The sequence below is a fragment of the Amblyomma maculatum genome, chromosome 5, assembly GCF_055883805.1.
Source record: "Amblyomma maculatum isolate TAMU_Amacu chromosome 5, ASM5588380v1, whole genome shotgun sequence".
Classification (NCBI taxonomy): domain Eukaryota; kingdom Metazoa; phylum Arthropoda; class Arachnida; order Ixodida; family Ixodidae; genus Amblyomma; species Amblyomma maculatum.
In genome coordinates, this window is record NC_139348.1 from 100,419,054 (window position 1) to 100,442,344 (window position 23,291).

At 45.8% G+C, this 23,291-nt stretch overlaps 2 protein-coding genes across 14 annotated transcripts in view; both read right to left on the reverse strand.

Moving 5' to 3' along the window:
- LOC146189023 (2-Hydroxyacid oxidase 1-like) overlaps positions 1–23,278 on the reverse strand; it is a 143,312-nt gene extending 120,034 nt beyond the window's left edge. For 4 of the 13 annotated variants that reach the window (XM_084603956.1, XM_084603953.1, XM_084603955.1 and 1 more), the window contains exons 1-6: positions 20,796–20,960; positions 19,483–19,633; positions 18,630–18,781; positions 14,952–15,207; positions 13,860–14,029; positions 11,297–11,388 (exon numbers count right to left, since the gene is read on the reverse strand). In XM_084603956.1, the coding sequence (XP_084460082.1) occupies positions 11,297–11,388; positions 13,860–14,029; positions 14,952–15,207; positions 18,630–18,781; positions 19,483–19,633; positions 20,796–20,868 (894 nt within the window). In that variant the 5' untranslated portion in view covers positions 20,869–20,960. The other 9 variants (XM_084603957.1, XM_084603958.1, XM_084603952.1 and 6 more) reach the window with 6 other exon arrangements.
- LOC146189025 (uncharacterized) lies at positions 2,394–3,860 on the reverse strand. Its single transcript, XM_084603417.1, has one exon. It carries the CDS (start codon positions 3,858–3,860, stop codon positions 2,433–2,435), a length of 1,428 nt encoding a protein of 475 aa, XP_084459543.1. The 3' UTR covers positions 2,394–2,432.
- Positions 23,279–23,291: the final 13 nt, after the last annotated feature.

Consider the following 23,291-nt stretch of genomic DNA (forward strand, 5'->3'; position numbering starts at 1 on the left):
GGCTAACAGCTGATGCTAACCGAAGCAGACTTTTTGTTGCGCTTCAGTTGGCTCATGTACTGTATAGTGAGGATAGCATCATTTGGTCAATCAGCTGCCCAGAAACAAAAATTTATTAGAACAGGAAACTCAGACCAGGCAATAATACGGCACGAAGTACGCTTGCAATTTGTCATGGAGGCAAAAGGGCTAAATATAGCGGTACTGCCATAGTGAAAGCACTATTTCATGCTGAGCGATCAGGCTAGACCTGCCAGCACGACCTCGAAGACTTTTAAGTGTTCTATGTAGCAGCACCTCTGATTCAATCATGCTTAGAAAATAGAATGGCACTGAAGTGCGAATAGTGACGTCACATTGTCGTCACACCTTTGCTTCTTGGCATTCAGGATTTTTTCTTCTTCCTGCCGACTTGATTACGAAATAGCCTACTCTGGAATGACCTTCGCTGGTCCATTTAGTGAAATTGGCAAGTGGAAATCCATGCAAAGAAGCACTGCTCCTAGTCCGGCACACAAACTGTTAACGTAGAGTGGTTTCAGTAATGGAAAACAGCGCTTCAAGTTCCCGAATCTCCTCTTGTCGAATTCTTGTGCCATATCACCCTTCTTACCTATTTTAAAACACCGTACATACATTTCTAGTATAAAAGTTATGCAGCACTCGGCGTATCAATTTGCTGTACGCGAAGGAGCTGTAAGATCCTTTTGAAGCTGTCATTCAGGACCGCACTATATGAGCATAGACAGCTCACATTTGCGGAGAAACGAGCACTTCTGGGCTGGAAAAAATTTCAGCTATAAAATGCTCCGACTGCGTAAAACTGCAAAATAAAAACTGAGAGCGGGGAAAAGAGGTAATTGACGCTACGGCTAAGTTTCGTCCGCACACTTACAGCGCATCGCTACTGTTTATAATAATAATAATACTTGAGCATCCCACCTTCGCCACAATCATCTACCTGCCTCTTACCGAGCGTTCTTCTCTATTTTCCTGGCATCTCTGGTCCTCGAGAACCACACCACTATAACAAGCAGACGCATCCTTGAACATAGCGCCATCCTATTGCACTCATCTGGTACAGTATTGAATGAGGTTTTCGCGCTAGTAGAGACAATTTTAGTTTTGATGCCTGGGCGCCGCCATCTGCAATTTATAGTGGCGCCCCGTATGAACGAAAGAGTGAGGTCCGGACCGATTCCACTCGACGCCATCTTGAGCTTTGCGTGCTTTATTGGTGCTGTGGTAGCAGCAGTGTACAATGGCAACTCCACGCTACTCGTGGAAGGTATTCGGCATTGTAGTGCTATTTAGTTTTTTGTTTGAGCCTGCCGGGAAACTATATCACCCGTTTGCATTGCGGAAGCTGCTGGCACCAGCACTTCAGTGGCCACGGGGACTGCGAAAGAATGCGCTCCGCTTCGATAGGCCGCATTAGTGAAAAGTTAGCTGTGTGGATTTCTCTGTTTTTTGTTATATTTCACGATTGTAACGATAATTCTAGAAACAAACGCACAGCGAATGGCCTGCATCGGCAGCTACCGAACGCGGGAGCATTTACTAATAATATTTCCAATTACCACCGCACTGATTTACCGTGCAGTGCGGTCCATTTCATGTCCTGTATTTTCTCCAGACAGCGCCTATTCGAAATTTTGCTGCATTCACATCGCATTATAGGATTTTAGGCTTGTTATACATGATCAGCGTTTGTCACGATTACGAAACTTGTTATACATGATCAGCGTTTGTCACGATTACGAACCAAACCGCCGCTACCGCGAACCACACTTGTCGAATGTAGCCGTCTAGGCGCGCCGGTTCCCGAGTATACGAAGAGATTACGATCGAGCTGGCCTGCTTGAATAACTTATTTTTTACGCTAAATTACTTTTCAAGAACCCTACATAAAACAGGTTGTGTCTAGAGTACTCGCCAAATATGTTTTTATTCTCACTTCGAGTATGCGCGACTGCACGGCCACACCACAGCTCCGTAGCATCGCTCGTTTCCGCGGCGTGTTGTTGAGCTAGGTGTCGAAACACGTGCGGTCTGAGCTGCACCATTGAATCAAACGACAAGTTCCGAACGCTTACAGCAGCGGATGCCGCGAGCTTACCAAAGCGGCGCCGCTCGCTGGCGAGGCGGACGATGGCACCTCGCCGTGCGCTACTCTGTATCGTCGCTCTAAACTGTTTCAAATCGAAGGCACATGGGGTAGCACTTTGGATATGCTGATTACTAGAGGAAATGCTCATCCAATACCGTTGTCTCAAATAATGAAATAAATATATGCTTAATTGCGGTGACGACTCAGTATAGCGGAGGTAGGTAGGTAGCAACTTTAATGATTCAAAAAGGAACCAGGTGAGGGGGGGGGGGAGGGTAAAGGGAAGTGAGGGAGCAGGACGACGATGGGCCCTCAGGCCGTTCTAGATGGCCGGGCACTTTTGAGCTTCGGCGACCCCTCGGGCCCAGCTCACTGTCAGAAGTTGTACCTCCGGCAGCGAGCTGCGTAGAGCAGCCTCCCATCGCTCCTGATGTCTTGGCCCTGGCCACGGGGGCTTGGGTTTGTTGGGGCAGTTCAGGAAGACGTGAGTAAAGTCGGCTCTGGTGCTAGGACACAAGTGGCAGTGAGGAGAGGTTTCGCCACGGTTTATAATAGAGAGAAGGAAAGGGGTCATGACTGTGGCCGTCTGAAGTCTGCGCCAGAAAGCCTGGTCGCTTTTGGGAAGAGATTTATGCGGAGGAGGATACAGCAGGCGGGAATTTTTATAAAATACGGTGAGGTCGTGGTAGTTAAGAAGCCGATCTCTGGCACTGCGAGACGAAGGGACCGGGTCGCTCTCAGCCCGGTTGACGAGTGCTCGGGCTTGGGAGTGAGCGGCCGTGTTGCTTGGGTGTTCGCTGTGCGCAGGGACCCAGAGGAGGGTGATGAGGTGATTCGGTGGAGGGGATGATGCTAGAAGGTTTGCGGCCGGGGAGTGGATTTTGCGATGGGCATAATTACTAATTGCTGTTTTGGAGTCTGAGAAGATATACTCAGCAGAGGAGTGTGTGATTGCTAGGGCAATTGCTGCTTCTTCAGCTTGCAGGGAATCCTGCAAATTTGGAATGGACGCACTGACTATCGTGTTATGGAATCCATCCACGACGGCTAATGCGAAAGCTGGTCGGTTTGAATATTCGGCCGCGTCTACGTAAACTGCCGGAGCGCCAGGAGGGTAGTGCTTGTGCAAAGTCTTGGCTCTAGCTTTCCGTCTCTCACGATTATGCTCCGGGTGGGTATTTTTGGGAAGAGGCGGAATGTAAAGATTGTTGCTAACAGCGGTGGGAGGATTGCGCGTGGCCGAGGTATGACCGGCTAGGTTTATCCCAATTCGGCGCAGAAGAATTTGGCCGGTTTCGGTATGTGAGAGTCTGTGGTACTGACTAATGAGGTGAGCTTCTACCAGCTGTCCCAAGGTGTTGTGAACCCCTAGTTTAAGTAGTTTTTCAGTAGGCGTTGATTTAGGAAGGAGGAGAGCGCTTTTGTAAGCTGTGCGGATAAGTCTGTTGAGTTGCTCGGTCTCCGTGGGTGTGAGGTAAAGGTAAGGGATGGAGTAGGTGATCCTGCATAGGCAAAATGCTTGAATGAGGCGACGTGTGTCTGCTTCCCTCATGCCGCGATGGCGATTGGTGATACGCCTAATTAGTGAGGCTGTATTCAAAATGGCAGCACGAATTAATTTTATGGTCTCGGCGTTGGAGCCGTTGTCAGAAATACTGAGACCTAAAATTTTGATTTTATTGACTCTGCGGATGGGGGTGTCGTTTAATGTGACTTGAATATTAGGGGGGTTTCGTTCTTTTAGGTCCATGACTATGAGCTCAGATTTAGCTGCCGAGCAGCTTAGACCAATGCTGCTTGCATGCGTCGCAACAGTGTCAGCGGCCAGCTGAAGTTTGGATTCTATTTCGCCATGGTTGCCGGTATTGACCCAGATGGTGATGTCATCCGCATACAAGGAGTGGTACATGGAAGGAATTTTGTCAAGATCCCTCGCTAACGGGATAAGAGGAATGTTGAATAGAAATGGGGACAAAACTGCTCCCTGGGGCGTTCCCTCACTGCCTAGCGTGAAAGGGCAAGTTTTTACTGTGCCTAATTGTAGGCAGACTGATCGGTTGCTGAGAAAGGCAGCAATATAGTCATGCGTGCGAGAGCCCACGTTTAGGTCGCTCAGTGATTGTAAAATGGAGGAGTGGGCAACATTATCAAAGGCCTTCGTCAGGTCCAATGAAAGGATAGCTCTGGTGATGTGAGGGAAAACGGGATTGAGCACATCCTCCTTAAGTTGTAACATGACGTCTTGAGTTGACAGGCCCGCGCGGAAGCCAAGCATGGTGGTGGGGAAGAGCTGGTTTTGCTCCATGTATCGGTTAAGTCGATTTAGGATTACGTGCTCCATGACTTTACTTGTGCAGGAGGTGAGATAGATTGGTCTCAGATTCTTAAGGTCTAAAGGTTTGTTAAGTTTTGGTATGAAAGTTAATTTGGCCGATTTCCATTCCGGGGGCAGCGTGCCCTGGTCCCAGTGTTGATTCATGTACCTAGTGAGAGAGGCTAATGATTTGGCGTCTAAATTTCGTAGCGCTTTGTTAGTTACTCCATCAAGACCTGGTGCGGACGTGGTGCGGAGCCTACCCATGGCAGCCCATACCTCCGCCTCTGTGATGGGAGCGTCCAAGTCTGAATTGGGGGTTCCTTTGTAAGCCGGTAATGGTTCCTGCTTTAGGTCGGGGAAGTATGTGGCTTTAAGAGCTGCTTCAACGTCTTGCCCCTGTTTCTCCGCCTCGTGCAGTAGTTTGGTGATTTGTTTATTATTTTCTGACCGTGAGGAACATGGGTTTAGCATATGGCGGAGGAGGGACCACGAGTTCTTCCTGTGTAGAGTGCCGTCTAATCGGTTACATAACTGATTCCATTGCTGTGACGAGAGCTCGGCCGCGTGTTCGGTGATGAGCTGGAGCGTTTGCGCCATTTTCCGTTTTAATTTGCGATTATGTTTTTGCCTGAGCCATCGTTTCTCTAAATTCTGATAGGCCTCCCAGAGGTGGAGTCGTCTGCTGTCAACTGGATCGCCAATATGTTCTGCCGGGGCCAATTTTTCGCTAAGGGATACATCCCGTAGGAGCTTAGAAGCCCAGTCGATATAGTCATGAATTTCTTGTGCCGGGTTTTGGTCTCTAATTTTGCGGAACTTGTCCCAGTCTACAATAGGTTTAAGGTGAAACTGAGGCCGTAAACTAGCAGACGGCAGCGTAACTGTTAGGATGTAATGATCGCTGCCGAGGTTGATTCCCGTGTGAGTCCGGTTAGCCTGACGGACGTTCTTAGTAAAAGTGAGGTCTGGGCTGGTATTTCTGCTCACACTGTTGCCAGTGCGTGTGGCTAGTGTACAGCCAGTGACTAGGGTGCACCTATTTTGCTGAATGTACTGAGATAGGCCGGTGCCCTTGCGAGTGTTCCTATTATATCCCCAGTCTACTTGTGGCGCATTAAAATCACCCGTTACCACTATGGGAGCGGAGCCTGCTATTTGTATGGCCCTGTCAACTGCTTCAAATACAGCAGTAAGGTTATCTCTAGGATGAGAATAGATATTTCAAATGAAATATGAGAGTTGTCTTTTACGATGGGGGAGGAGTTCGAGAAGAGTGCAGTCGGAATAGAGGTCGGACAGATCGTGAGCTACATACACGATATTTCTCTGGATATATGTGGTAACCCACGGGGAAGTAGAATGGGAGTGTATAGCCTGATAGCCTAGAAGCTTGCATGCCTTCAAAGGCTCTTGTATGCAGATGACATCTGGGGAAGGTGTAGATTTCTGTATGTATAGAGAGAGATTGTCTCTCTTCCCTTGCAACCCGCGGCAGTTCCATTGCCATATGCAGAGTGAAGAGGGGGAGGAGGAGGCAAGGGTGCAAGGGGGGTTATTGCTGGGAGGGCGCTTGAGAGGGGGAGGATTGTGGCAGGGCGTCCAAGGGGGAGAGCCGAGCAACTAGCATGTCGAGAATATTCTCTATCTTGGTAAAGCGTTCGGCGATTTGGGTAAAGCCTAAATCAACCTTTTGTCTGAGCCCCCTGTGCTCTTTTCGGATTTGTTGAAATGCGCATTTGGGGTCCTCGTCAGCTAAATCGGGCTGTTGTGTCCTCTTCTTTTTCGCGGGCTGGGGGGAGGATTCTATGGGATCGCTCTCTGATTGGTCTGCTATATCTGACTCCGAGGTGGAGAGGGCGATAGTAAGGAACGGAGAAGGTTTAGGAGTAGGTGGTGTGAGTGTATTTAAGCGTTCCAGTACCAGAGCCAACTGTTGCTTTAATTTCTGATTCTCTCTAGTTAGACGTTCGATAGTTTCCTGAGTTTTAGAGTTTTCTTTTGATTCAGATCGGGTTCTAGTGGAGCGGGAGGCTTGCTCTGCCCAGCTCACCTTTTGGTAATGGGCCCCGTGTCCCGGCTTTGGGATCCAGTTCGTCCAGGACTTTTGCTCCTGTTGCGATGGTGGCCGTCTTCGATTCTCGGGAAGGACTCCTTCTTGAGGTTGAACTCCTGCTGCGGCTGCGCCTGTTGTGGACGGGAGGGACGACTATAGCGGCGTTGGTAGCGTTTCTTGCAGGCCCTGTCGCCCGTCATGTGGGCGCCCCCACAGACCACGCACGTCGGAATGCAGGGGAGGTCCGCTTGGTGCTTCTGTCCGCAGCCTGGGCAGGTGAGGCGATTCGGCAAAGGGCACACATCGCGTCTGTGGCCGATTTGTCTGCAGTTCAGGCAGGCCTCCACTTTGGGGCGGAAGGGTAATACTGCGTAAAGGACGCCAAACATTTTCACCGATGGCGGAAGTTCTTCAGCCTTGAAGTGAATGAGCACAGAACGCGAGGTTCGCCCCATGTCCCTGGCCTGGACAATCGGTAAGACAGGATTCGCCCGGCGTAGTTCTCTGAGCAAGTCCTGCGGCGACTCACCGTTCCAGGCGCGGTAGATGATTCCTGGCCGTGCCCCGTCCGGAGGAGCTACGTATGCGTGGAACATAAGTTTGCTGCCACGAGGTGTGAGTTGTCTGATTTTGGCATAATTGGCAACTCGGTCTGCGCAAGAAGTTGACACTGTGAAAATATTCTTGGCCAGGTTGGTACATATGAGGTCCTCCTTGGCAACAGTAGGCTGCAATCCGCTGCCGGCGACAACAGCCGCCCGTAGTTCTCCTTCGTTGTATTGGACTAGACTGACACCCACATTAGGGCGGAAAACAATCTTGAAGTCGTCAACTGGCAGCCGCGGCAGCGGCCTTGTACGGAGGCGCGTCGCAGCTGTCTCGTGGACATTTAAAGGAACGCTTGCTGCGGACGCCGCTTTGCTTGCGTGCGTTCCATCAGCTGACGCAGCTTCGCTTGCCTGCTTCTCGTCGGGTTTCTCAGATTGCTGTACAGGCAAGCATTTTCGAGCATTGAGGACTTCAGTCCATTCTGCCGGATTGAATTCTGCGGCGGGAAGATCCTGGCCGCTCACGGTGTACTCCATCTGGGTGTTGAAGAGACGCGTTCGTACGCGAGCCCTACGCCGGTGCAGATGGCGTTAGGGCTAGCGAGGCGGCATGTAGCCACGCAGCCGGAGTAGAAGTTCTTGAAGTTCCGGAAAACGTAGAGGTCCAAGGCACTCACCAGCAGCTACGGCGAGGTGTCAGCGTTCCATAGAAACCACTTTCGCACCAGAAGAGCAGTTTTAGTTCTCGAAAAAACTGTGGAATGCGGAGCCCGTGCGAAGCACGTCTGCCTTGCTCGGCCCCCTAGCGGGAAGTCCCAGTATAGCGGAGCCATGCGTGAAAGTAGACGATGAGCCGCGCCGTAGGTGCGGCAGCATTCTTGTGAGCAGAAACTTGGATGTACTCCAGCCATCCTTCCTACCAACAACAACATACGCTTGTCAACGCTTCTCAAGGAAGATTTGTTCTGGAAGTCACTTATTAGTTAAGGAAACAACAAATTTTAGTACGCTCTTCTGACGTTACCGCAAGGGGTGCACCATATCGTTGGCGTGGGCCTTGCGGGATGCACGACCGGCGCGGATTGCTATACGTGTTTACTGCGGCGGAGCAAGTGAAATGGCCATCATATACGAAAGCCTGTCGTTGGTACAAAAGATTGGTCGGTTAATAAAAAGAAGTTCGTAGGCGTTTTATTCGAGGATCTACTGGAAAGCGTTGAAGCAAAAACATGCAAGCTGCGCCAACACTGTCCCTGCATGCTTCCCGCATACGCTCTGACATTCAGCCTTCGATTTCTTTGAATATTTGTGCAGTCCAGGATCGTGCATTGCTGCTCCAATGAAGCTATCACCAAGAATAGCCCTATAATGAAGAGATTTTTCTTTTAAACGACAAAATACTTAGAAGCAAGGCCGCTCGGCCATACATAAAGCCTGCGAATGCACAGCCTACTCGGGACTGGCAACAGTGAGCCGGCACAATGAGCCTGGTTGGGGAGTATTTTCCTTCTCTCCGGCTCGCTCTCGGTAAACGGTTTGTACTACCTGCCATAGGTTCCAGCACACATTTTCAAAATCAGCAGCACACACGCAAGATCTACATCTACACCGCGCTAGTTTCGCTCACCAATTACTGTTATTTATTCCCACAGTCTTATTATCAACCACCCGAATCAATCAACACAACATATATAATATCCTCCCTACAAGGCGTCCTTCAATTATACCGCATGTTGTTTCAACCAGTCCTTGGTGGTGGTGACCGCCGCATGACAGCGCCACCTAAATATTTTTGCCGGAGGAATTCTGTCTCATTTATTTCGACCTTGAAAGCTCCCTCTAAAACCGGGGTACTGCGGCATGTTGTCCGGTCAACTAGACCAGTACGCTTCGCATGTCGGTGCGTCTACACAATGTTTCAAAGCAGCATTCTTTGGCTCAGATGCTGAGTGTCCTAAACAGTAATCTACCCAGAGTTTTTCTCATTATGTTATTTATTCATATCAAACAAAGCTCTTTATTGTTTGCACGGACTATTATTTCACGGTACAGAAATCCACACTGTACCCTACATGTGTCGCCCTGCCTATTTACCCATATGCTGAGCGCATCATGAGGAAGGCCGGTCTGGACGAGTCTTCAGCTGGAGTGAAGATTGCTGGAAAACGAATCAACAACCTTAGATATGCGGATGATACCACTTTAATGGCAGAAAGTGAAGTGGAGCTCAAGAGACCTCTGATGCGCGTACAAGAAGAGAGTGAGAAGTTTGGGCTTAAACTGAACATTAAAAAGACAAATGTCATGACATCTTGTCCTATCATGTCTTGGTGCCTCAAGGGACAGGAAGTGGACGCTGTGACAGATTTTCTCTTATTGGGCTCCAAGATTACCCCGGAAGGTGACTGCAGCCATGAAACTAGGAATATCCTGCTTCTGGGAAAGCGACCCATGGCTAGCCTTGACCGCCTAGTAAAGAACAGAGACATTAGACTGCCACCCAAGATCCGTATACCCCGTGTCTTTCCAGTTGTGATATATGGGTGCGAGAGTTGGACTGTGATGAAGGCTGACCGCCGAAGAATTGACGCGTTTGAATTGTGGTGCTGGCGGAGAATCTTGAGAGTTCTTGGACAGCCAGAAGATCAAATCAGTCGATATTGTCGACCATAAACCCTGACTGCTCATTCGAGGGTGAAATTCTAAAGTTAAAGCTCAGCTACTTTGGTCACCTGATGAGGAGAGAGGAGTCGCTGGAGAAAGATTTGATGTTGGGAAAGGTTGAGGGTCACCGGAGAAGGGGTAGGCAGCGAACGCGATGGTTAGATGGCATCCTCGAGGCGCTGCAGATGAAGTTATGTGATGTTAGGAAGATAGTGAGAGACCGGAAAGCGTGGAGGGATATGGTCCATAGGGTCGCGAAGAGTCGGACACGACTAAACGACTGAACTGATCTGAACTGACCCTACATGTAGCACCAAAATTGCAGGAAAACGGAAAATATAAAATCGACTACAGGATGACCAACCACGGATCTCTTTCTGAATAATTCTGCTGTGCTGCCATTCCCATTTTATTTTCTGGGGACTATAGGGCCCTCAGTTGCAGCTAGCCGATTGCCCTGTTAGTAGGTGGAATATGCTTCCTGGCTATCAGGAAGTGTCAGTATCATCCCACTCCTTTATTACGCATGGCTTTTCTCGCTGAAAAATGCCAGAATATTCTGAATTACGAATGCTGGCTCCTTTTTAATGGTAGTATAAGTGCACGTACTTTTTCCTGCATAGAGAAATTTCCAGCCCAGTAATAGATAACATGTTGCACCTCTTACGTTAATTTTATGCCAGCGAAGCTGCGAACCCTTACTGAGCACTTTTAGCATGTAAATGTTCAAGGAAGCGTTGAGTGAATGACGTCTTGATAGGTACACATCAAAAACAACACCAGAAAAAGAAGTAGGAAAATCGTTCAATATAGGCCATTTCTATCACTTTTGCCGTGCTTTTTTCACTTCATGGTTGTAATAAGGTAGAGCGTTCTTTAAAGTTATTTTGTATACTACATCTCCTGGTATGCAACCGTCAATGTCTATTTCCCTAGTCAGAGGAGTGTACAGCTATGCTGCGGAATATTTCCCGTGTTTCGGATGGAATGTTTCATTCTTCCTTGCCTTTCATATCATAGGCTCTTTTGGAGTCAGGGATTTGAAAGGGTGCAACAGGATTGAACGCACTGCAATGATTGCGGCAGTTCGTAATAAACGCTTACACTCGCAAAGAAGAACGCACAGCTCACAGTGAGATGAGCTTACGTGGCAGTTATGACACTCGAATGGCCTTACAGCGTCGCTGTGTTTCTAGAAAATTAAACATAACTGAAATATACAGAAAGTAGTGATGTGTGCTGTATATGTTTTTATCGTGCTGACGTAGTTCCGAACCGAACATGGTCTCTGGTTTGAAGTCCACACCGGATTTGCACGTCCTGTTCGAGTTCAAACCGGACATAGTCGCTCCGGTTTGAGCTCCATACTTGACCGGTTCGTTGGTATTTTATTCCAAGCCATACATGGCCTGTCTGAATTTAGCGCTATAAAAGACCAATATAAACATGCCCAAGTTTTAAAAGGGACATGTTGCGCTGACATGAGATCGATACTGGACGAGCAAGGAGGATTAAAAGCTAAAACCTGGTTTGCCACGATACCCGAATAATGAAAGGGATGGCACCCAAAGCAATGATCCACGTTCCGAATTCCAGGAGCTTACCGTAGCCGGCGATCCGTCCAGCTGCCGCCCGCCGTGGTTTGATACGATTATGGCACTCGCGCCGTACCGGACAGCTAGAGATGCGTCCTTCGCTGCATAGCCAAACACAGTTCGCCTTCTCAAGTGACTTCATATTAGTTATAGGAAACTGTATTTCTAAGATGCTCATTGTCATATTTTTTTTTTACGTATTACGAAGTACAGCTTGACAAGCTACGAGGGATCCTGGCGATAATATATTTATAATTAACAGCAGCAGTCACATACACGTTTTATCGTATTCATTGCTTCAAGTGCGACACGGTTCTTTTATTTTAGCGCATTGAGCACATGTCCAGTTCTGCGCAGATAGCTAAGTAAAATAACAGTGGATGGTTCCCATGGAGAGTCGGACCGGTCTGATCAAAAGGCGCAGACATTGACCCTAGTGGTCGATATGTCTTCCCATGTGCTGATACCCTTCTCAGTGTATACATATATAAACAATTTCGGGAGCAGGCGAATCAATAGGATAGCCTGTCTTCGAAACGTAGGCCAGATATCAAGAGGAGACCATTTATGCTTTAATATTTGCATTTCAATTGCGTGGACGCTCCTTTCGAATCACATACGGTGCTTTTCTTATTAGTACTTAATGTACCTTTCAGGCGATCCAGATGATGTACACATCCCAGTCCTGGGTGTTCATCCACAATCCTAATCCAGACCGCGCGGTAACGTAATAAAGCAAACTAATGTGTCTTTGCGGACCTCCCTAAACATGGTGCTTCAAATATTTGTTGGTTAGAAGCCGCAAGTGCGATGTCTCTATGCGCCTGGGTAAAACTATTCGACTTGTTGGACCTCAATTAAATATAGTAAAAAGGAATAATACCCGAGCAATTCAAGATCGTACAGTAAGCGCACTTTGCTCTTATACGAGAGAGTGATAAAACAAGCATGGTGGTTTGGAGACTCTAGCATGCGTACTGAGGACGGCGGTATCCCGCGATCGAATATTTTAAGCAAACATTTCAGTTAGAGGTAACTTGTATCATAACAAGTGATAGCCACATTGACACGGTGAAAGGACATGTAGTCTTGCGTGATGCTTTGTTTAGGGCATCGTTCTCCTCTTCATAGCAGCCCTTGTGTGAATAATGATAAGATAAGAGGCTTTCCTTTTGCAAATGGGGGTGGCAGATATCACCATGATCACCATTCTTCCTTTGTTTCTTTATTGCAGCTTTAAATGTCTATAATTTGCCACTATTATAAGTATATTTTTAAACCTAAATTACTAACCTTATGTCATCTCCCTTAATTTCAGCCAGAAATCTTCTAATGGCAATTTGGTAACTCCCATCGCAGATTTATTCACCTGACCATCAGTATACCTAAGCCATATGGCCTCACCGAGAGTTACTGTGCATGTATCGTCAATCGGATGGACGCAACACGTTCGAGCGTGAGATGTTCAACTGATTACGCAGACTTCCCAGAAGCTGCATGTGTGTCATCTTGCCGGCCAAAGTTTTCTTTTACCGGCTTGTTCTAGGATAGTCTATACTAACATAAAATAGCAGGACACAGCTTCTTGACTTGTAATAGGGAAATTTCTTCCTTATCTGTCTGCTAAAATAGATGTAGTTGTATATAGTCAGCATCTAACTGACACAGGTTTTATTTTATGTGTTCTGTACTTCCATTCAAGCTTTTAAATTTTCTGTCCAGATGTCCTGCAGGCTTATTGCTTAGGCTCCTAGGTCTTTCCCGCCAATTTGAGTCTGCGCTCTTTCTGCAGACTACATAAATGCATTATTTAACCACCTGTTCTCTTCAAAGTTTCTGACGTGTTCTTCGTAAAATATTTTACTCTGAGCTCCCCGTACTTCGAATGATGGCCAGCTCATATCTTCATGTACTGCCGCATTTGTGGTTTTGCCGTGGGCAGATAGTGCATGCTTCCTGACAGCTCTGTGAGTTCTCCCTTACCTGTAGTGTATTTCAAGCCTGAGTACACATCCGCATTCCAGAATGTAAGCCATGGCACAATAACTCTCTTTAAAATACATCTCAGCACCTTATACACGCACGGCTTTGATTGCGTTATGCTCGTTATCTCGGCATCTCTTGGTCATTTTCTCCTACCTATTCCTCCTTTTTGTAAGAATGCTTTGCGTTTCTTTTAGAATACTCCGTTATATTTGTTTTCTACCGCTCTGGTTATTTTATTGTTCGTAATGTAAGCATCAGATAAAATGAATGGTCTCTGTCCCCATAAGACGTCGTCATTTAGCTTCACCACAGGCCAGTCGATCAGTCACGTTAGCGACCAGCGCACTTATTTTCCACTAGCATTTGACGCGGTGCTACCTAATTAGGCCTGTAACTAAATCGGAAAGGCGACGCATATAAAAATGGGATTAAGCACACGAGCTTCGGTATGAAAATGGCGGTACCGACAACGCTATCATGGTATGCGCAACTATGGCTTTGTGATACTGATTTGATCACAGCTTGTGATGCTCAATTTTCGTGTGATCAATAGGTTGCACTTCGCAGAATAGTGTTGGTCACTCACGATTTACAATTCCTTTGAGTACCACGGGAAGTTTGGTGTGGTTCTTGAGCCAAGTAACGTCCTTCCACGTGAGTGCAGGATCGAAGAAGTCATTGGTGTACTTTGTGAGTCCGGACCCCTTCACTCCCTTCTCGAACACCTCATAATCGGTGCCGGCAAAGTTTGCAAGCCTAGAATGAAATACAGCTACTGGCATAACGGAACGAGAACTCGCAAGCGAATATATTAAGTAAATGAATAATTCGGTATATACATTGCCCTTCCAAATGCCGTAAAAGACTTTTATTTTAATATTTCATTCTATCTAGTTGTTCTCTAGACGATGGTGTTAAACGTGCAGTTTTTATTAGATGCGCATGAGACCTTCAGCTAACGAACGTCGTATTTCCTGTACTGTAATTTAGACCGTAAGAGTTTCCTTGTCGTCCTGCCTTTCTAGCTTCTGGTTGTGCAGCCCTCCGTTTCCGATATTGTCATTATTGCGCAAAAGCCAGCCGAGCAGACCACGTCAGAGTATGTTTTGTCTCTGAGTGATCTAGTGAGTGAGTGATAGCCTAAAACAAGTTGTAGACAAGACGGAGCAACTAAAAATATTGAGGGAACATGACAGAACATTAGGTTCAAGAATATGATGAACAGTTTTGACAGGTAAAACTTTTCGTCAGTGAAGAAACTGTTATGGGCATTCGACAAAAACTTGCAACCCTCAGGCACTCACTGATGCATCTTTATGCACCACTTACAGTGTTATTGTTAATATATAGTTTACAGCTGGACCTAATGCATTGAGCAGCGCATATACGCAAAACGGAATCAAAAAGAATACAGGCATTATGAGTTTTACCTCTTGCTAATCCTGCTTCATACGTTGTCATTTTATCTTAGTGATATCATTGACGCGACTGCTTTTGTTTCAAAACGGGATTTTACTAGACATTTTTTTTTAAAACAATGCATACCTAAACAAAACGAGTAATGGATCTTGCTTTATGTCTAATTTACATTTTACCATCCCTAAAATGAACGCGCAACGTTTTCAGCATAATCGTCCTAGTGAGACCCAGTACGTGGGGAACAGTAAAACAGACTCACTTGATTCCCTCTGGCGTTGTGAACGCGTTTCGAACATCCACTATTCGCTGACCCCACACAGGTGCGTCTACAGTCAGCACGATGGCATCGAATTTCGCTTGCTCCGCTCGCCGGATAAGTTCCTTCGTGATGGTCCTGTTCTTGAAGACGTACAGCTGCAGCCAGAGCATCGCATGGGAAGCATTTTTTCTAATATCCTCGATCGAGATGGAGCTCAGAGTGCTGAGAATCATCACCGTCCTGGCTGCTTGGGATGCTGCACAGAATCGTCACTAGTTCTTAGATGTTTTAAACGCCCTGCGTGCAGTCACTTACTTCCTCTTTCTAAGAAGCAGTCGGGCAGCCAAAATGATTTAATTTTTTACTCAACTTTGTCTTATGTCTCCTCTGTGGAACCGTTTACGCTCTAGGATCACTATCTAGCCCTTCGGCGTCCAAAATTTCTAACATAACTTTCGTTATTATTTTGTATCAAAATGCCTGTCTGTCCCCATGACTGTCTTTGAACATTTACAGGTTTACCGGATCAAAAAGCATTGTGAGAAATAGCAACGAAAATTAGATTTATAGCTGTATTAAGAAATATCAGCCGTTTCAACTGCCGAGCTCTAAATAAATAGACATTTCTTTCCTGCCTTTTTCGGTTGAAATGAATGGTCTTCATTGTGGAAACATACAAGAGAAATTGGAGAAAGAAACGAACGCCGCAGAACCGTCAGCTATTGTTTCACCTCAGGATATATATGAAAATACATGTATACAGTATTCTTTCAAAACCTTTAAGCAAAAGCAGAGGCTAACTAAGTGCTGACGTTTGTACTTTCAGTATCCTCGTTGAGTCGGTAAGCCTTCTGCAGAGCACCGCTCAAACGCCCTAAAAACAAAAATTCGACGCTAATTCAGCAATATTACTCGTAAGAAAAATAAAGTACGAGAAAGCGGGATAAAATTATAGGAGCATTTAGGCTCTTCTTAAAAGGGCATGACGTGTTTTTATTAGTGATACCTATGTGCGGCACACTTTGCCGTTCCCCGTTAGCGTCATCGTCATCATCAGCCTGACTATACCCACTGCAGTGCGAAGGCCTCTCCATAATTCTCCACTTAACCCGGTTCTGTGCTAGCTGCATCCACTTGACCCCCGCGAACTTCTTAACCCCATCCGCCCACCTAACTTTCTGCCGGCCCTTGCTACGCTTTCCTTCCCTTGGAATCCAGTTTGTTACCCTAAGCGACCATCGGTTATCCTCTCTTCGCACTACATGTCCTGCCGAAGCCCATTTCTTCTTCCCTGTAAGCATACAGCTGCCCAATCATTAACTGGCGTTCATGAAGGCGGAATTTTCAGTCACTCTGAAAATTATAGAGGCGTTAATCTGCGTATGTCCAAGCATAAGCAAGGGCTCACCAAGCTCTTGCTTAATCGTGAACTTCGGGCAACTTTAATCAGTCCTAAGCCGCGGGAGCATCGAAATGGCGGCCGTGGGGCATAATTTTGGCGGCTGTAGATGTAGTCTCTGCTTTCTTACTTGTGAATCCCTTTAATTATGTCTCTATTATCGCATATCGTCTTATTAGCTTATTAGGATGCAGATGAGCTCTCCACGTTATGCAGATACCGGTGGTAACATGCCGCCAGACATGGATGTAAATCACGGGCCCTTACTAATTCTCCGCAGTACCAGTGTGTCTGCCTGATGAAGCAACCTGCCTGATCGCCATCGAAGAGGCATTTAAGACTGAATCTTATCCAACCTTCTCACCTCAAATCAGCACCCCAGTTTCAGCACATCCCAACTTTGGGACCGCATGCGGGGTCTTTACGGCACAAAACCAATCGAAACATTTACGGTCGGCTGCGCCAACTACCAACAACTTACCAGTCTAGCCAGTGCTTTTTGTTGACAACGCTAAATGTTCGGCTGAACAGGACCTTTAAAGCTATCAGTTAAACGATTGCCCATACTCGGTCCTCTCCGATATTCCAACGCAGACAGATCGCCTACTCCTGTCGCTGCTCAGACCACTCGTTCATCCCCGCAGCAGATCTGCTCGAGCTTAAAATTGCCGTCCCCTCGTGCTGCGCATTGACTTCTGTTCTCTTATCTAGCTTTGATCAAGACAGTAGCATGTCGAAGCGGCATCGCGGGCGCCCACTTGCACATGCATGTTCAAAGGCGTGGTAGTTCCTGTACGAAAACTTCCAAACGCAATACCAGGTGCACACATGTGCCCCATTTTCCCCCTATGAAAATAAAACCAGGAAGAAACAATCTGCGGAACATGCGGCTCCACAGCATATCACACAATCAAAAAACGGGCACACGCGCAGGTGTTCAAGTTACGTCTTCAGCCTCTAATAACAATGCAAAAGCTCTGTGATGAAAATCATTTTCCCTATAAAGAAACAAACCTACGCGAAAAAGCAAATGCGGAAATTTGTTTAGTGCACGGAAGTTTTTTACTGCATGCCACGTCATGTAGTAAACTTTATGTAGGCCAGACCGGACATCGCCTAAATGACAGGCTTCGTGAACATCGCGAAACAGAAAGCAAACGATGACGATAGTCTATTTGAACAACATGTAGAGTGCAAGTCAGGTGCATGTACCCTAGAGTTTAATGGATGTCAAGGCGTTAACAGGAACAGGAAAGAACTAACAAGAGATACCTTGAGAAAATATAGAGAAAACGCCAAAAAAGTTGATATATGAGCGTGTCTTCTGTTAGCTATCAAAGAATGAGTAGTTTTCGTTGATGGCGCTGAACAAATTTACAATTTATAACGCTAGCGGCTTGCAGTGTGATGGGCATGGGGGCATTTTCTGACGCACTGACTCGGCATAAAAAGATGTACATCATTTCTATAAAAAATATGTTCGAGGTTAGCGCGTGCCCTGAAGTCTTCATCATCGAGTCACCTGCATGATAGATTTTAGCCACTGCAGCATGGTCATCATCATCATCATCAGCCTGACTATACCCACTGCAGGGCGAAGGCCTCTCCCATATTTCTCCACTTAACCCAGTTCTGTGCTCGCTGCATCCACTTGACCCCTGGGAACTTCTTAATCTTATCCACCCACCTAACTTTCTGCCGCCCCCTGCTACGCTTTCCTTCCCTTATAATCCACTTTGTTACCCTAAGCGACCATCGGTTATCCTCTCTTCGCACTACATGTCCTGCCCATGTCCATGGCAGGACATGGTCATAAACAAGTTTAAACTGTCGTCCATGTGAGCAAAATCTGTTTCGTTACACAAGACGAGATATGTGTAGGAATCTATACTACCGGGTTATTCTCCTCATTAATTGCATAGATAATAAATAAATTTTTTCTGTCGGCAATGGCTGTGCAGATACCGCCTTTACCTATGTATCTTGAAGTACGAAACAGATGGCAGCAAGCTCCCTTTCGTTAAAGCGCAATCATCTGCTCTGCAACCTTCATATTCGTCGGGGTGCGGGTTCCGTCAACCTCGGCAACCAGCAGGGTGCACACTGCAAGAGCAGCTGTTTTCGATTTCTTTTCTTGTTTTTTGCCTGTCAATGACAAAAGCTAAACGAGAGTCAAGTCGCATCATATTTGTCTCAATAGAAAGTCATCGTATACAGGAGAAGCCGCTATACATGCCCATAATGTCCCAGCATCTTCATACCAACTGTCCCTGCCTCACCTTTTGCAGTTCCTATCTCACCGTCCTCGTGGGCCATTTTCTGCATGGCCGACGGCGAGATGCCAACGGGCATGCCAACATCTTTTCCAAGTATTGTGGTGTTCAGAGTTCTATTAACTACATTTACCAACACGTGGAAGGGTAGCCGCCACCTGTGAGCATGAAGAAAAAGAAAAAGAAACAAAATCTGTCGGCTTCTCAATTCAGTTAAGCCTGAATATGGGTAGCACAAGCCACCAAACGAATTGCTCAGAAAGTCCGACTCGAACTCTTCTCGCCGATGCACTGGATGCAAACAGTATGGTATGATCGACGATTCGACGCGTCTTGTTCGCGTCTTCAGAATATAATCGTTGTTTACCAAATACCATGTGGCGCATACCCACACAGGAGGATTGGCTAACTGGGCAGCACAGCAAGCTCTACTTGTATACACACTTACCTATGCTTACATACCTAAAAAGAAAATGTGGGGAGGAGTAGAGAAAAAGAAACGAAAAGATGAAGCAAATGAAATGAAAAAGGAAAAGGAAGAAGAATATTGGACACGGGATATTGACAGTGGGGTTTTTTGAACAAGAAATACTAAAAAATGTAACAAGGCAAATTATTCAACTCCAGCAAAAAACTTTCCATGGCGGTAAATAGAGACCTGTGACTGTGGTCAAGGGTGATGGCGCCAAATTATATTATTATCGGGATACGTCAACTGAAACCAAGCTGTCGCAATGACTTTTACAACTACCATCTTCTCAACATGGTGAAGCGGCCGCAAAACAATAAAAAATAGTCTAATGATTACTGTTCACCGCAAAATGCGCCGACGAGGGAAAGTCTGCTCAGAGTCCCTTACCTTGAAAAAGCCTCAACGTTCTCTCTCAATGTCTGCTCGTGGTCTGCGCCGCTCTGGTAGTAGTCGGCCACAGTTTGGTTCAGTTTTCGTACTCCCAATCGCTCCAAGTCTTTCAAAGTGACTACCTTATTCTTGCCAATACCCTTGACTTCTGAAAAGTTCAAACAGTTCAGAACTGTTAGAGGTATCCCTTAAACCTAGATATGTTTTACTAGTCGTACACATTGAAAGTAAGTTCTATTCACAGACAACAGCGTGCCTTGAAATTTTCCCTCCTTCTTAGTGATAACTCTTGCACGCGCTTTTCATGCGTCCCTCTTTATGCAGTGCGTCTTGTCCGTCCTCCATTATGCACTTCTAGGCTTAATTGTGACCTCGTCATGTTCACTAAATCGTATCCTGCCCAGCGTCTTCACACCCGTCATGATGGCAGGATAAAAGTACCATAGCTATTTCATTATTTTCCCTCAATTGAGGCTCACCAACGTTCACTTCCGGTTCTGCCGGCAGAGGGATCACGTATTTGGGATCAGTAAGTTGTATGTGGTGCCAACTCTGCGAATTACTACACGTAGCCTAGAATGCAAAGAAGCTATTCCATACTCGCCCACTTGCATGTCAAAATTCTGGTTTTCCTACCTTGGAAATTAGATAGCCAATTTAGCTGTGGTATTTTTATCCTGCCATCATGACGGGTGTGAAGACGCTGGGCAGGATATGATTTAGTGAACAAGACGAGGTCACAATTAAGCCTAGAAGTGCATAATGGAGAACGGATATAGCATTTTATTCTTACAATATTGTTAATTCCAAGACGTAATTATTTTTGCGATGAGCCAGCCAGACATTGAAATAATCGTTCAGAAACGCCTATTGTGTCATATAGACATTCGTGATAATACACATCATTCAGCTTTAAGAACAGCTGCGAAATAAGCTGAGAGTATCAGATTGTTTCTCTCTTGAACGCGTTTCAAGCCCCATGTGACGCTAAAGTTATCGCAGACGCTGCAAGACACTTCAACTCGCCGCACATAAAGTTCTTTCCAAACCAGAGGTTTGCCTGAGAAGTTTGCTTTATTTAAAGTGCATGCTGTGGTGTATTTAACACTTCAAGAGGCACCCTCCTGTATGTTTTATCCGACCAAGCCTAACGAATACGTATAGCTTAGCTACAGAAATCAGGTGGTGCTGCCAACACACACGCGCAATGGTGTAGCTAAAGTTACTCCAGTGGTTGGATATTCAGTCCAGAAAGTCCAAGGCTCACACCATGTTTCTTTCAGTAACCAGATGAGAAAAGAAAAACATACCGTCATTTTTTTCCGATGTGACAACGTAAATGAAGATAGAAAAAAGCGTGAGCTTCCAAATATTCCACGGCATTTCTGATGATTATCTCCGGCAACTGAGAAAGAAAATGCTGCCGTTTCAGCTTAAATATAGCACACGGATTTTTCTGCGAATGTGTGACACTAACTCTAGTTAATATATATAGCGAAATGGAGACGAGAATGCATCGTTGGTAATGAATTAAAATGCCACGCTGACGCTTTACGTCAGTCCTGCATGGCGCATTTCGAAATTCATTATTGTTCATGGCTCCGCCCCTCTTTCCGCCAACTGCTTAATTCGTCTTTACATCAAATTTGCATACTACTACCTCCTTGGCACAAAACAGCCTTGTCTCAAAACGTGCGACCTTAGAATCGTTTCAGACAATACAATTACGCAACAATACTTGTACGACCACCTTGTGAAAGTAGAAATGGACCACGTGTTCTAAAATAATATTTTATTTGACACCAGCAAGATAACTATAGACCGCCAGGGTATTGTGGTTTTCAAAACTGCGTGTAAAATATTTATTTTTCTTTGTTTTGCACACAATCATACGCTATCATTTATGGATTGGCTTTTGCGGCTAATCATTTTAAGGGGCAGGTGCGCCTCAAGACATCGAAGTCAAGCTTTTTGTTCACCTACTTTCCTGCGCCTTGCGTTGTAATAATAAACACTAAATTAATAAATAGAATATCTTACATGTGTCTGTTTCGCGAAAATTACATAACGCCCACTCGTGGTAGGCCCCTTTGGCGCAAGGGCGAAGGAAAGCTTGCAGGGCCAAAACTACGACGTGATGGTGGGGATACATTAGGCGTGTGGGCAACCATACCAAAAGGGTTGCCCACACGCCTAATGTCTCCCCACCAGCCTGTTTATCATCGTCCCCCTCCATCACCTCTTGTTCCCTATGTAATGCACATAACGCATGGTTACAACGTGGTTTTCCGATTATGGCGCCGCACACAAGGATATTCAGTGGATCAAGAAGCGATTTTCCCGGTGAACACAAAATAAAACTTCTTTGTCACCTTCCTACCCGGTCCTTGCATTATTGTCGCGGCAGTTTCTCCCCATGCGTATCAATCATGACCTTTTTGTTTGCATTTACCACCTACTTGACGGAGCACTAAACATCCGATATTTGCAAATCAATGCTCTTATGTTCAGCTCGTTGTAACACCTGCTGATTATACAGAAGCAATGAGACGAAAACTGTGCGGACACTCAGATCTGCTGTTAAGGAAACTTCGCGACAGTTTTAACAAGCAGATCTCACAAAACGAAAATGTAGTAGTTTTAGATGTAAGCGGTTTGCAGTGCGCGTCTTACGCACGCACAGTGTGCGTGCCCTGCCCCACCCCGATCACTGGGTGTTCGCAGCGGGCGTCCCGTAAGCTGGTATACATCTATACGAGTACATATCCTCTATACTAAAAACCTCTAATAGCTTCCATCTGAAAACTAATCGTGGAACCCTTCGTTAGCACGCATCAATTTTGCCGCTCCTTAAGGAGTAATATTTTGTTTTTGTGTCGATTATCCCAATCATGCGAAGTAGAATACTTTCGTGACATACTAGCCTATATGGCTAGTATGTCACGAAAGTTTATGGGATCCTTATTTAAAAAAAGACATACATAAAATAGAGATGGTGCAAAGGAAAGCGGTTAGGTTCATTTACAGTAAATACAAGAGGTCAGACTCACCTACTACACTAATGAAAGCTAATCATATTCCACTACTTGAACTACGCAGAAAAATGTCCCGTTTATTGTTTATGCACAACCTCTTAACACACAAATTAAACATACCTCGCCCTGAAATCCTTAAACAATTGTCGCGCAGGACACATCATTCAAAAAGTAACCTGCTCGAACCCATTTTTGCTAGGACTGACTCTTTCAAGCACAGCTTTTTTCCACGGACCATTTCCGACTGGAACTGTCTTCCTGAGGCCATTCTCCAGTCTTCCAATTTCAATAAAGCTCTTGAGTTATATTTTTTTGAATGATACAGTGTTGTATTTTGACTTGTTCATTTACTCTAATCCCGTGTTTTGATTTTTATTTTTATTTGTTGTTAATGCCTTGTATATCCACTCCTGCCTGGGCCAAAATATTGGCCTGCAGTATTTTGAAATAAATAAATAAATAAATATACTACCACCCATTGTATATGTAAATCGTCGCTTTAGCCTTACGAACCTGCTGACCTCAGTTACATAGGGCAGCGTGTTCAATTCGCAACTTTATACAATAAATAAGGATTACTTACAATTGGTGGAGCAACAGCAGCCATCAGTTTTCGAACACCAGTTAATAAAGAAAAGAGGACCTCGTGAAGAAAGATTCTCCGGTTCCCCTTCCACGTAGCCGAAGCAATACAGCACATCTAAATCTACTGTTTCAATAACGGTGTAACTGTGCATGATAAATGATATCGAGCGTGGCAGAAATTCTACC